This window comes from Tupaia chinensis, unplaced genomic scaffold (genome assembly GCF_000334495.1).
Source record: "Tupaia chinensis unplaced genomic scaffold, TupChi_1.0 Scaffold000320_2, whole genome shotgun sequence".
In the NCBI taxonomy this organism is placed as follows: Eukaryota; Metazoa; Chordata; class Mammalia; order Scandentia; family Tupaiidae; genus Tupaia; species Tupaia belangeri.
Genome location: NW_006159814.1, coordinates 1,823,596 through 1,838,657, shown reverse-complemented (window position 1 = coordinate 1,838,657; position 15,062 = coordinate 1,823,596). Strand labels below are relative to the sequence as shown.

Sequence of the window (15,062 nt, the reverse complement as noted above, 5' to 3'; positions counted from 1 at the left end):
TCTGTCGCTCTGGTCAAATTAAAAACAAATAAATAGGGACCAGCAGATGGCATAATAGTTACATCACTGGAGTCCCACATAGTCGACCACACTTAAGAGTTCCGGACCCAGCAGCTTAAAATTCACACTGGTGGCATGTGCATGCATGCCCAAAATCCCAAGAGGAGAATGGAGGAGAAGGGACTGCAGCATGGAGTCCCACATAGTCGACCACATTTTGAGTTCTGGACCCAGCAGCTTAAAATTCACACTGGCGGCATGTGCATGTGTGCCCAAAATCCCAAGAGGAGAATGGAGGAGGAGGGACTGCAGCACGGCCATACCCCCTTGGCAAAGGGTAATGCTTTCTGTCTCTCTGTTTCTCTGGCAAGTGTGTGCATGCGTCCTATAGCAAATTTTTTCTAATTAATTAATTTAAAAAAGAAAAACATACCGTTTGAGCATGCACCCAAAATTTTGACAGGATGGAGAGACAGAGAAGAGACTAGTGTGGCCATGCCCCAGTGAGGAGTGCTTTCCCCATCACTCTTTCTTGGTGGTTTTTTGTTTGTTTGTTTTTTGAGAGGTTTTTGCTATAGGGCATGTGCGCTCACCAGAAAGACAGAGACAGAGAGAGAGACAGAAAGCAAGAAGTCACCTCCCAGGGGCGTGGCCACGCCGCAATCCCTTCTCCTCCATTCTCCTCTCGGGATCTTGGGCATGCACGCACACGTGCCCGGCGTGAGTTTAAGCCACTGGGCCCGGAACTCAAACTACAGTTAGCTACATGGGAGTTCAGTGACATAGCCATTACGCTAACTGCTGGTCCCTCCCTCACTCCTTCTCTAGCAAGAGTGGTGGGGACCAGTAGGTGGCGTGGTGGTTAGGGTGCTGGACACTCCCACATGGCCGATATTTTGGCTATAAGGTGTGTGCAATCACTGGAGAGACAGAGACAGAGAGAAAATGAGAAATCAGCCCCCAGGGGGATGGCCTTGCCACAATCCCTTCTCCATTCTCCTCTCAGAGTTAGCATGCATGCACATGTGCCCAGTGTGAGTTTCAAGCCTCCAGATCTAGGATTTGAACCATGGTTGGCCACGTGGGAGTCCAGTGCCTTACCCACTACCACCTACTGGTCCCAAAGATACTAATTTTGATGAAGTCCAGTTTGTCTGTTTTTGTTGCCTGTGATTCTGGTATCATATACAAAATATCACTGTTAAATTCAATGTCACAAAGCCTTCCCTTATGTTTTCTTCTAAAATTTGTATAGTTCTAGCATTTACGTCTCTGACCCATTTTTGAATTAATTTCTGTATATGGCCTAAGGTAAGGTTCCAATTTCATTTTTTCACATGTGGATATCCAGTTTTCCCAATACCATTTATAGAAGAGCCTATACTGTCCTTTTTTTAAGAGAGGTTTTTGCTATCGAGCATATGCACTTACCAGAAAGACAGAGACGGAGAGACAGAAAGCAAGAAATCAACCCTGGGGAGATGACCACACTGTAATCCCTTCTCCTCCATTCTCCTCTCAGGAATTTGGGCATGCACACACACGTGCCTGGTGTGAGCTTTGAGCTGCTAGGTCTGGGACTTGGTTAACTACATGTTGAGTCCAGCAACGTAACCATTATGCCATCTGCTGGTCCCTGTACTTTCCTTTTGAATGGCTTTGCCACCCAAAATAAACCCTCTCATAGATGATCAACTTGAGAGGGTTTATTTCTGGACTCTATATGTCTTATCTTTATGCCACTACACCATTTTGATTATTACAGCTTTGTATTAAGTTTTGAAATCAGGAAGTGTAAGACCTCCAATTTTGTTCTTCTTTGTCAGTATGGTTGTGGCTATTTCAGGTCTCTTGAGAGTCTGCATTAATTTACCGGTGGATTTTTCTTTTTCTTTTAGCATTTACTAGAGGATGTGTTTGCCACAGAAAGTGAGACCCCTCCCCAACCCCTGCAAGGGGGGATGGCCACACCACAATCCATTCTCCATTCTCCTCTCAGGATTTTAGGCACACATGTGCATGGCATGTTTTTCAAACCACTGGGTCCAGGACTCAAACTACACAGTCATACATGTGGAATCCAGTTTTAACCTCCGCCCACTTACTGGTCCTGGGTTTTTCTATTTCTACAAATAGTCATTGTGATTTTAACAGGAATTGCATTAAATTTATAGATCACTTTGGATAGGACTGACATCTAACAATATTAGTTCTTCTAAGATCACATCCATGAATATGAACTGTCTTTCCATTTACTCGCATATTCTTTTAGTAATGGCTTGTACTTTCTGCTGTTTAAGTCTTTTGACTAGGTTTATTCCTAAGTGTTGTTTTCTTCTGATGCTATGTGAATGGAATTGTTTTTTTCATTTCCTTTTTTTAGACTGATCATTGATGGCATACAAAAACACAACTAATTTTTGGTGTTGATTTTGTATGCTGAGTTCATTAATTCTAACAGGCTTTTTTGTGGAATTTTTAGGATTTTCTACTTATAAGACATGCATATCTAGGAACAGAGGTAATTTTACTTCTTTCCAATTTGGATGCCTTTTATGTCTTCTTGCCTAAATGCCAGATCTGACTAGTACACTTGCAGCAGTATGTTAAATACAAGTGTAAAAGCAGGCATCTCTTTCTTAAGCTTTCAGTCTTTTACCACTGACTATGATGACGTCAGCTGTGGGCTTTTCATGTATGACCCTTATTATGTTGAGGGTGCAAACTATTACACACATGCTCTTGAAAAGTAGATTTTCCTAAATTCGAGTATTACCCTTGATCTGTTTAGTTTTGGGTTCCTGAATAGACTTACTAGCTTTTTTTTTAATCCTCTTCATTTCATTATCATAAAATTTGTTTCATTTTAGGGTGGCCCACTCATAAAATCTGGCTAATTCCTGATGATCCTCATCTTATTTGCTAGCACTCCTTGAGCACTCACCATGTGCTAGGCACTGTCCTGAGCCCCGAACAACATCTCTATGAGATAGACATCATTGCCTTCTTACAGGTGGGGGATTCAAGGCACAGTGAAGTTAACTTTTTTAGGGTCGCAGGGCTAAAAAGTGGTGGAATCAGGATTCAAACTCATGCAGCTTGTCCCTAGTCTGTTTTCTTATTATGCCATTACTGCCTCTTCAAAAAAAGCAAATCAGGAGAAAGGGTGCCAATCTCCAGAATCATCTTAAGAGAAGATACACTTTCCTCCAAGTATCTACAACAGAGCTGCACTAGTGGAAGTGGCATCCCCACTCACTGCAGCCCTGGCTGCTGCTTAGTGAGGACTTGTGGGTAGCTGCTTTCAAGACTGAGCGAGTCTCTTGTTGTGCTGTAAGGAACCCCTCAGTAATAGCATTTCCTGCCTGTGGTCCTATCAGGGAAACTAGATTCTTGCAGTACTCCTCACAGTGTAGTTTATGTATCTGCATCATCAAAACAACCTGGCTTTTGGCTCTTCACCAGACCTACTCAAGTGAATCTCTGGTGACAGGCACCAGGAATCTACACTGTAAAGATTTCCCAAGAGGTATTATGCCATTACTGCCTCTTCAAAAAAAGCAAATCAGGAGAAAGGGTGCCAATCTCCAGAATCATCTTAAGAGAAGATACACTTTCCTCCAAGTATCTACAACAGAGCTGCACTAGTGGAAGTGGCATCCCCACTCACTGCAGCCCTGGCTGCTGCTTAGTGAGGACTTGTGGGTAGCTGCTTTCAAGACTGAGCGAGTCTCTTGTTGTGCTGTAAGGAACCCCTCAGTAATAGCATTTCCTGCCTGTGGTCCTATCAGGGAAACTAGATTCTTGCAGTACTCCTCACAGTGTAGTTTATGTATCATCTGCATCATCAAAACAACCTGGCTTTTGGCTCTTCACCAGACCTACTCAAGTGAATCTCTGGTGACAGGCACCAGGAATCTACACTGTAAAGATTTCCCAAGAGGCTCTGAGAACCCTGTTCTGAACATCTGGCCGGCTCTCAGCTACCCAGCTGCCATGTGAACAGGCATGCCCGTGGAGAGAATGTGAGCTGCCTGTGGGGCTTTGGCTAAACCTGAGTGAAAGATGGAAAGCCAGAGTTATGCTCCCTTCCAGGTGCTGCCAGGTTCCTCATCAAGGAGCTGTCATATCACAACCTGGAACTGGAGAGGAACCGCCTGGAGGAGATGGGAGTTAAACGCCAGTGTGTGTGGCCATTCATCGTCGTGATGGATGACTCATGTGTCCTATGGAACATTCACAGCATTCAGGAGCAGACCAGGTAGGACACTCCTGAACAGTTTTAGTGGAGTATGATAGGATACAGGTGCAGTTTCACGTGGAAGCGAGTGAGAGACGCAGCTTTCTAAAGCTGAATAGTTGATAGAGACCAGCCTCCTTAGCATATTTTGTGGTGACTTATGAGTTCTTTATTTAGACATTCAGGATGCCTTGCATTCCTGGGTATTTCTGCATCATGGTGTTAGGTGGCTATGAAAGTCTGTTGAAACATTGATTTAAATAGAAAGACTTCTGGAACCTCAATCAGTTCTGGTTTTAGGCTCATCTCTGCTTTTTGAAAGGAAAAATCATTCGCCTCTCTGTTAGCTTCACCACTCGTAAAATTCTCGCTAAACTAAAATCAGTGGTTCTCCTCCTGGAACATTTGAGGATGTCACAGTGGTAAGGGGTGGTGGGCAAGGAATCCATGAGGATGAGGGAATTCTAAACACTGAAAAGTCATACAGAATAAAGAGCCCCAAAATTCAATAGCTGCTCTATCAAACACTAGGCCTAATGATCTCTGGGCCCTTTCCGCTCAAACGCTGTGACTGTATGCCCTCATTACCACTGTGGATTTGAAGCCAGTGACATGTTCAGATATTCCTTTGTTATACGTAATTGCCAAAATCAGAAGTACACTTTACATGCTGCTAACCCCTGCTACCTCTCTTTGGTAACTCCCTGCTAACTCGCTTTGAAGTATGGGCTGTTTTTTCCTCTGCCTTAAAGTGATAAGCCCCACCCCCATAGGGCAGCTTCAAGCTCATTGTGAAAATATATTAACTAGGCTTGACCTCTTTCTCTAGTCCAAGCTCATACTAAATCAGCAACTTACATCCCTTACAGTATGACTAGTGTACAGTAGTGTTGCCCTTCATAAATGACCTTCTTAGTATTCACTGACGTCTTATACAAGCTAACTTTACATTTCACAGCCAGTCCATGGAAGCAGGAGTTTCTAGTAAGAATGTGTCCTTGAAGAGTGTCCTGCAGCATATTGAGGCCACACCAAAAATCATCCACTACGCAATCCTGGGCATACAAAAGTGGAGCAGCAAGCTGACTTCTCAGAGCCTAAAGGCCCCGTTTTCTAGGTGCCATGTGCATGATTTCATTCTCCTCAACATAGATTTGACTCAGAATGTGCAGTATGACTTCAACAGGTAAGTCCGATAAAGGAAATCCTGCCATCTAATGATTATTTCTGCCCAGCTCAAGCCTTTCTATTGTATGTACAAGAAAGGAGGGGATCATAGCCCCGAAGTACACCTTTTTCATCACCCTTCAAACTGACCTACTAATTTTTTTAAGAATTATTTTACTTTATTTTTTTTTGGAGAGGTTTTTGCTATAGGGCGCGTGCGCTCGCCAGACTGACAGAGAGAGACAGAGAGACAGAAAGTAGGAAATCACCCCCCAGGGGGGATGGCCACGCCGCAATCCCTTCTCCTCCATTCTCCTCTCGGGATCTTGGGCACACACGCACATGCGCCTGGCGTGAGTTTTAAGCCACCGGGTCCGGGACTCGAACCGCGGTCGACTACGTGGGAGTCCAGCGACATAGCCATTACGCTAACTGCTGGTCCCACTTAACTTTATTTTTAATTTGACCAGAGAGGGACATTGCGAAAACAAGAGAGAGGGAAATTGAGAAAGCAAGCCACCAGGTCTGTGACTCGAACCATGCGGAAGTCCAGTACCCTTAACTACTATGCCACCTGCTGGCCCTTCTGATCTAGATTTTTTTTAACTTTATTTATTTATTTATTTTTCCAGTTCAATCAGAGAGACAGAGAAAGAGAGGGAACATGAGAAACCAAGCTGCCAGGTTCAGGACTTGAACCGTGGTCAGCCATGTGGGAGTCCAGTGGCTTTAACCACCATGCCACCTGTCCCCCCCCATCTAGACTCTTTATAATTACAGTGTGGGCCAGCCTCTGTGATACAGTAGGTGGCATAACAAACTGAAGTTGAAAGTCACATGCCAGCCATGCTTTGGGTCCAAGCCTAGTTGGTCTGAAAACACACTGGGTACCTGCATATGTGCCCAGGATCCTGGCGGGCTAGAGGCTGAAGGAAGGAACATGGCATGACTGAACCTCCTGAAGGCACTTCTCTTTTTCTCTCTTATGCATGCACACATATTCTATCATGAATACAAAAAATAAATGTTACAATATTAAATTCCTAGAAAACACATTAGTCCTCTCATCATTCAGCAAGAACTAAGAAACCTACTCTTGAATCAACACAAATCAGTATGTGGACTCATAAACCTCTAAGACTAAATAAACCCTTATTCACCCTCAGAACTCAGAGGGAAATCACTTTCCCCAAATGTTAGTATGACCCAGAGATCTGGACCCTCTAGGCAAGCACAGCAGATGGGGATAAGCAGGCTGGCCCTGACCTTGCTTCCCAAAAACATTAGATTCAGATTCCTGAAAAATCAAGAAAGGGCAAAGGAAGAACATCAGGTACCCTCTTAGGGTCAACCCCAACCTGTGGCTATCACAGTAGCCACTGCTCTCATTTGGTTTTGTTTTTTAAATTTTATTCACTTTTTTTTTTTTTTTTCATTTGACCAGAGAGTGAGACAGAGAGAAAGAGAGGGAAAATGAGAAAGCAAGCCACCAGGTCCGGGCTTGATCTACAACTGGCCGTGTGGGAGTCCAGCACCTTAACCACCACGCTACCTGCTGGCCTCTCTTTCACTTGTTTTAAATTTGGCAAATGCTTCATCTTGTTTATAGCCAGAATTTTAAAACTGGGAGCACGTCTGTACCTCCTTTTCTGCCAGGGTATAAAGAACATACAGTCCTATTTCTGACCAATACCTGAAGTCCTGTAGCATACCTGGGACAAAAACTACCTCACTTTCTTCTCCTTTTAATGACTAACGCCCAAAACAAGGTTTCCTCAAGTATTAGGAGAGCCAGCTCCCCGAGGGCAAGGTTGATTGTTTTACCCTCTTTCCCAGCATCTGCCATTCATTTCTCTGTAATTACCATGAATAAGAAGTGATAGTTCGGGGCCAGCAGGTGGTGTGGTGGATAAGGGCACTGGACTCCCACATAGTCACCCATGGTTCAAGTCCCAGACCTGGCGGCTTACTTTCTCACTTTCTCTTTCTCTTTCTCTCTCTCTCTCTCGTCAAATAAAAAAAAAATAACAATAACAAATGGAAATAAATAAATAATTCTTTTTTAAAAATGTAAAAAAAAAAAAAAGAAGTGATAGTTCGGGGCCAGCAGGTGGGGTGGTGGATAAGGGCACTGGACTCCCACATAGTCACCCATGGTTCAAGTCCCAGACCTGGCGGCTTACTTTCTCACTTTCTCTTTCTCTTTCTCTCTCTCTCTCTCGTCAAATAAAAAAAAAATAACAATAACAAATGGAAATAAATAAATAATTCTTTTTTAAAAATGTAAAAAAAAAAAAAAGAAGTGATAGTTCAATAAACTATCATTGTGGTTATGATTCAGGTATTTTTGTGAAGACGTTGACTTTAACCTGAGAACAAACAGTAGTGGCCTGCTCATCTGTCGCTTTAATAACTTCAGTCTCATGAAGAAACATGTTCAGGTTGGCGGGCAAAGAGACTTTATCATTAAGCCAAAGATCATGGTAAGTTTTGCAAGTGTGAACTGTACCTTTGAAAAGAGGCACAGATTTCTTATTAATATTTTTCTGATCAGATACTGGCATTAAGCACTTCCCACTGACTAGGAAGGACAGTTCTAAATGTCAAATTTGCAGTCTCATGTCTAGATCCAAAATGGAAGTTTAAGCAAGTTTACACCTTGACAGTTTCATCCAACTTTTAGTTTTGAGATGCCAAATTTTACATGGTTACATTCGTGATGGAATACCCAAGAGAACTGTAAAATCAAGGTGCTTGTCTACTCCTTTGCCAGATTTTTTTTTTTAAAAGAAAGTAATACAAATCTAGACCTGTAAAGAGTGCATTCCATGGGCCTACCCTTTTCTAAGAGATTTACTGGTCACTAATCATTTGCAGCAAGTAGTCAGTCACTCACTGAAACTTAGAAACCTCTGCTGCTTTTTGGTTGGGATGGGACAGCATTTAATCCACATAGACCCAGCAGCATTGTACAGGTTTCCTATGAGACTTCACAATGTACTTGTTAATGCAGTACCTTTCAAAGAGGCCTACCTTCCACTTTTTCCTGCCCTTGCAGTATGTAACGCACATTAAATCCTACTGTACTAGTCTCAAGGGGAAAAAAGTTCAAGATCCAAGAATGACAGATGTACACTGGAACCTAGCATCTGTCATTGTGCTACTGCTATTATTTGGGGACTGTTAGTATGCAATCCAGTGTTTCCTTGCCCCTTGTCATCCAGTGACAGACGTATTTCCTTTATCATCTTGGCTCTGTTTCAGGTGTCAGAGAACTTAGCACCCATTTTGCCCCTTCAGTATGTCTGTGCCCCCGACAGTGAACACACGCTCCTGGCAGCCCCTGCGCAGTTTCTCCTGGAGAAGTTCCTTCAGCATGCCTCGTATAAACTTTTCCCCAAAGCCATCCATAACTTCAGAAGTCCTGTGTTGGCCATTGACTGCTACCTTAACATTGGACCAGAGGTAAAGGCAGGGGGCGGAGGGCTGGAAGGGCTGGGGGTGGAGCTGTGCTTACCCACATCCATCCATTCCTTGCCCATTTCAGCAGTTGAAAGACTTAAAGACAGAAGGGAGCCTGTGCCGTACTCACTTACGCAAAGGCTTACACGAGATGTGGTGATAACCGTCCTCTCCCAGACCTATTTCATCTCCACAGAATGAGCCAGGAAACACCCGTGGTTTAGCCTAAATGTTAGCTCCTACAAGAAGCTTAGCTCAGATGTCAGCTCCTCTAAACAGCCAACTGTGAAAGTCCTGAGCAAAAGCAGTTACTGGCTCCTCTAAGATTTTTCAGACTTTATTATAATTGTGGTGAAAATTCAAGTAAAAGTGTCACTTCTTTCAAAGGCACAGAATGTCTTAGCCACCGTTTTAGACATATAAAGAGGAGCTCAACAATTACTAAACAAATTGGGTACCACCCAAGTCACTGATAGCTGCATACAGTAGGGTGGGCAGTGAACAGTAGAATTTTTATAATTAGAAGGAACCTTGAACCATCGGATGGAATGACATCTTGTATGCTGTCTATGAAGTCATGTGACTAACTGAATGTCTCTAAATCCCCTACCCCAGAGTCCAAGGCTCTAGGTATTAAGACAATAAATTTCAATACTACTATTACTACTGGCAACTACTAACATTTGCTGAATACTTACAAAATGTTTATGTTAATTATTTAATTTACAGTATAGCCCTATGAAACAAGTACCATCTTATCCCTACCGAAAGTGAGGTACAGTGAAATGAAGGAAACTACTCAGTGTCTCATGGCTCTTAAATATAGGAACAGTATTTGCATCCATGCAGACAGGCCCATTTATTAACCCTTCCACCATTCTCACCCCAGCCACCTTAATGCACACCTGTGATTTCTGTGAACTTATTTTCTGTACATGGAAGCCATACAGAACTAAAAATGTTGATTAATGTACTCTTTTAAGATTCTAACCAACTGAAAATTTAAGTATAGGTAAATGAAAAGCTAATTAAATATTTCTTATTCTCAGCAGAATAATCTAAATATCTCATCTTAAGTATGCTTTTCTGCAGAAAGTAGTCATTTCTTCCAGTTTTTGTTTGGTTTTGCCTCTGGCACTTGCACTTGCCATAGAGAGAGAAATGAGGACAAGGAAAGTGAGAAGTCATCCCCCTGGGGGTATGGCCATGCCACAATTCCTTCTCCTCCTGGGATTTTGGGCATGCATGCATGTGTCCAGCACAATCTTTAAGCCCCCAGGTCCAAAACTCAAACCAAGATTGGCCATGTAGGAGTCTAGCACCTTAACCACTATGCCACCTGATAGTCCCCACTTCTTCCATTTTATAAAAGATTTAGGTGGAGGGGCTTGTTTTATTTTTTTACTAATTTCCCTCGTAATAGGCAATTATTATGAGACATAAACAAGAGAAGCTTTAAACTGGTCAAAATTTGGTACATTAAAGAAATGCCAAGCTTAAATAACCATTTAAGTCAGATTGAAAAAAATTCATCTTTCTTACCTTACCCTGAAATAAAAGAGGTTCTGACTCATTCAGCTAAAGTGCAGACACTTCTCTTGCTCTTGAAATGCCCATGCTATTTCTGCTTGATGATTTCAGGTGGCCATATGTTACATCAGCTCCAGACCCCACTCCAGCAATGTCAACTGTGAAGGGGTGTTTTTCAGTGGACTCCTTTTGTACCTCTGTGACTCTTTTGTAGGTGCTGATCTTCTTAAGAAATTTAAGTTTCTAAAAGGTAAACCAAACTTAGTATCTTGCTTGTTAATACTAACTGGTTCTCACTGGACAAAATACAGAAGAGGAAGAAATGTTAAAAGTACCTTATCACTAATTTTTGCTAATACTCTAAATACTTTGCTTTTAAACCAAGGTCACTGGTTTCTTTAATTGGGGGTGAAAAAAAAAAAATTACCAAGTCATTGTTATCCTGGGACTAAATGCAGATAAACATCCAGGTAGTTTTTGCCACTATTAATTTTTTAAAGAATTATTTTAATTTTATTTATTCATTCATTTTAATTTGACCAGAGAGAGAGAGAGAGGAGAGAGAGAAAGAGAGAGAGAAGGAAAGTGAGAAAGCAAGCCACTAGGTCTGGGACTTGAACTGTGGTCAGCCATGTGAGAGTGTCCAGAACTTTAACCACCATGCCATCTGCTGACCCTGCCACTATTCATTTTTAAAAGGAATGAAGCAGTACAAGAATAAATAATGCTTCTCATATAAACTAGATTATTATTATTGTTTTTATTTAGAGAGATTTTTGCTATAGGATGCATGTACTCTCTGAAGAGAGACAGAAAGCGAGAAATCACCCCCCGAAGGTGGATGGCCATGTCACAATCCCTTTTCCTCTATTCTCCTCTCGGGATTTTGGGTATGCACACATATGCGCCCAGCATGAGTTTTAAGCCACCAGTCGGCACTCGAACCACAGTCAACTACTTGGGAGTCCAGCAACATAACCATTATGTCATCTGCTGGTCCTAATAATTATTTTCTTTTTAATTTTATTCATTATTTTATTTTGTTTTTAAAATTTTGACCAGAGAGAGACTAGGGTTGAGGAAGTGAGAAAGCAAGCTACTAGGTCTGGGACTCAAACTGCGGTCAGCTATGTAGGAGTCTAGCACCTTAACTACCATGTCACCTGCTGGCACCTAAAAGTTTTACTAGAAATAAATCAGGCTAATGAGTCTACCTGTACATGCATGTAACTACACACTTTCTATAATAATCCAAATATGACATGTTGCCTAGAGTGGAACTCAACCGCTACAATTTTTTTCTTTATTCATGATCAAGTGTGTGCATGTGAGAGAGAAATGGGCCCTCTACATGGGGTCTGGTCATACTGCGATCCCCTATCATGTTTCAAGCTGACCAGGCTGGGGATTTGAACCATAGTCACCCTGTGGGATCCAGATTCTCCTGAGCAGTGTGTTACTGTTGTGCTACAGAGCTGACCTATCTGCCACAAATTTGTGTAATTGCATTCATAGACATAAAACCTTAGATATGATTCCGATAAAGAAACTAAAGTTTCAACAGGTATGTACCATGGAAAGTTGAATTTGCCTAAGTACAGACTACAGATTAAGGATCACAAATAACCCTGACAAGATGACTGTTGAGGTCAATTAAGAAAGTAAGGTTCAGATCACTATGTGCAGCGATGAAAATAGGGGGAAGTGTGCATTTATTTATGTAACTACAAAGTACCTCTGGAGCACTGGCTTTCATTGGGGGAGAGGGTATTTGCTTCCCAGGAAACACTGATCAATGCCTGGAGACATTTTTGTTGTCATACTATGGGGTGCTACTGGCATATAGTGGGGAGAAGCCAAGAGATGTTCCTATAAAGCACAGAACAGCCTCTCACAAAAAAAGAATTATCCACTCCAGTGGTGCTAAGGTTGAGAATCCCTGTTTGGGAGAAAAACACAAAAATAACATTGATTTTAACACTGGTTACCACAGAAGAGGGGGGTGTGGTTGTTTGATTATTTACTTTACACTTTTAACTTCTGAATTTGTAGAACTTTTTCAAAAGCACATAATATAATTAAAGTGAACAATTCTAATAGGTTTCTTGCTCATAAATTGGTTCTCAGATGTGAGAGCTTACAGAATATAACTAGAAAACGTGGTAAGTTTCTTCGAACTCCAACCCCTGAGCCTAAGACCCATTTTTGCCTTTTTTTCTGAAGGTGCTACTTTGTGTGTCATCTGCCAAGACAGAAGCTCCTTACGACAAACAATTGTCCGCTTAGAGCTAGAGGATGAGTGGCAGTTCCGCCTCCGGGACGAGTTTCAAACTGCTAACAGCAGTGATGATAAACCTCTCTTCTTTCTTACTGGACGCCATGTATGAGCTTTTGAAGAGACCAAAAACCGTAAAGGGATGATTAGGTTGGGTGGGACAGAAACAACTATTTGGGATTTTTTTTTTTCTTTAAAGTACAATCACTGTGGAGCAAAGTGCAACATATTTGTCTATTCTCCAAAGAACTCCCCAAATCTGACCCAGGTCTTTGGGGGAACATCATTCTCCTTCAATTCCAATTACAGGACCTTAAATTCAGGTAAACTCCACCCTAGGCAGTTATGCAATTACTTAAGATATGGTCTGCCCATGGGATCTTGAGGAGGATACACTTTGGAGAATGAACATGGAGTTTGCATTGATTTTCTTTCTACATACTACGTTAGGGGGAAATTGACTCAGCATTAGCTAGCCTGAATGTGTTACATGAGACACACCATTGGTGTGGAACTAATTGAAGATTAACGTTTGAGGCCTGAACCCTCAGTTTCTCTTCGGATCTGTACTTTGGTACAGTATTACTCAGGGGTCTGAAATGATAGAATGTAGAAGATATTTGTATTTAAAAAAAGAAGTAGCTTTCTCTGTGCAGTGTTAGTTTAAGATTTATAATCTTATATGTATTGAAAGTTTTGGCAAAATTTCCACAGGAGTTAAGAGTTTACTATTTAAACTGAACAAACCAGTAAATGCAGAACAGGCACTATATGCATTTACACAGTTTCTTCTAACTTAATTCCTTCGCTTTTCTCACTCTTTAAGTGTTCCCAAGTCTTTAAGCACACCGTATCAATGAAAGTATGGAACAGTGATTAATCATGTGCAAGAATCTGATTAAGTACTTGAGCCAATTAACTGCAGCTTTTAACAGTTAACCTGCACTCACCCTATTTGGTTGGAAATTAAGCAGTTGGACCTAAAAGTCAGGCTGAGATTCTGTTGTGAGGTGGAACTAGCTGGTTACTGTTCAGGGACTCAAGCAAAGCTTCCTTTACAAGATACACTGAATATGAGCTGCCTTAACTGACGACAACAGAAACTGCTGAAATGGGAATATGGAGCCATAGGAAAAGAGATTGTTTTACTAAATCCCACCAATGGCTCTTCTGTGAGGAGTAAGGAAGACTCCATTAAGAGTCTTTTTGATGAATTAAAATCAGGTGTCTGTCCAATGTCACAGCAGGAAGCATAAGTTTCTACAGATTTCTCATCAAATATTTTAATCAAAAACAGATTTTTTGAATATATGCTAGAACAAACTATATTAGATGTCTATACTTAAATTATTCCAGTTTTTATCATTAAACAGTGTTTTGAGGTTTTTCTCATAAGCGCATATGTACCATTTTACTACTCCCCTTAAAATGGCCATTTTTACTTGAATCAATCTTGTTTGTGACCTGAAACTACTGAGAGGGGCCTCGGAAGCCTGCATTTACTTAGAACGAGTAGTGTTAATTGACCAGCTTTATTTTCTTGTGATAATAAGTTTACAGTTAGTGAAAAGATGGAATGTATTAGACTGAAATGATTTGCAGATCTCATGGTTTTAATATAGCTACTTGCAACGCTTTAAATATATTTTGAAATGAACAATTCCCTTTAAATTCTTACCCTTTTAAATTGTCCTTCAAAGAGGACCTGCCTTACATATGCTTTAAAAATACTCCTTAATTTTAGTACAGCAGAATTTTTGGTAAAGAAGTATGTTGATAAAGCAGTTTACTTTAGATATGAATGTATTTCACTTGTTCCGGTTTTGCTGAAAGGACCTAATGCAGACTGTATCAAGAGACCCACTGTTTGTGCAATATTCCAGGAACATTTATTATATAGGGCAAATAAAATACTTGAAATAATTCTAAAACAATTTTACCTGGGGCAGATGGCCTCTCAGGGTTTCTTCTGGCTTTACAACTTCATGGTCTTAACAATGTTTTTTAAGTAGTTACTTTAGATGCTGGTATTCCATATTATTAATAGTTGGGGCTGCACTCTGAAAATTCAAATGATTATGAGCTCCTTAGTACTCTGTGGAAGAGAAATGCCAGAATAAAGCCAAAAGACCATTATCCCACTAATGGAGAAATTTAATTGACCTGCCTATTCTTTTCAAAGCCTATCTTATTAAGGTTTGGATCTTTTAAAATAACCTTATCAATATATGTTGTTAGAGAATATTAGGTCTTTAAGGATAAAATTGCACAAGCACAGGACACCGTGATTTAATATTTACCTTGGTGTGCTGCGCTTTAAGCTTTGCCATCCCTTAGGACACTGGTGTGGGGTGAATGGATTCGCTAGGCCCACACAGTAACTCACAT

At 41.2% G+C, this 15,062-nt stretch overlaps 2 protein-coding genes across 3 annotated transcripts in view; one reads left to right on the top strand and one right to left on the bottom strand.

Annotated features, from left to right (window-relative positions):
• Positions 1-12,809, top strand: part of GREB1L (GREB1 like retinoic acid receptor coactivator) — a gene marked incomplete in the record, with an annotated part of 234,692 nt that extends 221,883 nt beyond the window's left edge. Inside the window, 6 exon segments of the mRNA XM_027773094.1 lie at positions 4,096-4,261; positions 5,199-5,426; positions 7,749-7,890; positions 8,672-8,872; positions 10,511-10,649; positions 12,623-12,809. Of these exon segments, the coding sequence (XP_027628895.1) occupies positions 4,096-4,261; positions 5,199-5,426; positions 7,749-7,890; positions 8,672-8,872; positions 10,511-10,649; positions 12,623-12,786 (1,040 nt within the window).
• A 2-nt stretch (positions 12,810-12,811) lies between these two features.
• The window catches only part of ESCO1 (establishment of sister chromatid cohesion N-acetyltransferase 1), a 78,221-nt gene continuing 75,970 nt past the window's right edge, over positions 12,812-15,062 (bottom strand). The window contains exon 13 of one of the 2 annotated variants that reach the window (XM_006151604.3): positions 12,812-14,769. In XM_006151604.3, coding sequence (XP_006151666.1) covers positions 14,762-14,769 — 8 coding nt within the window. In that variant the 3' untranslated portion in view covers positions 12,812-14,761. The remainder of the gene's footprint in view (positions 14,770-15,062) is intronic. The other variant, XM_006151603.3, reaches the window with a different exon arrangement.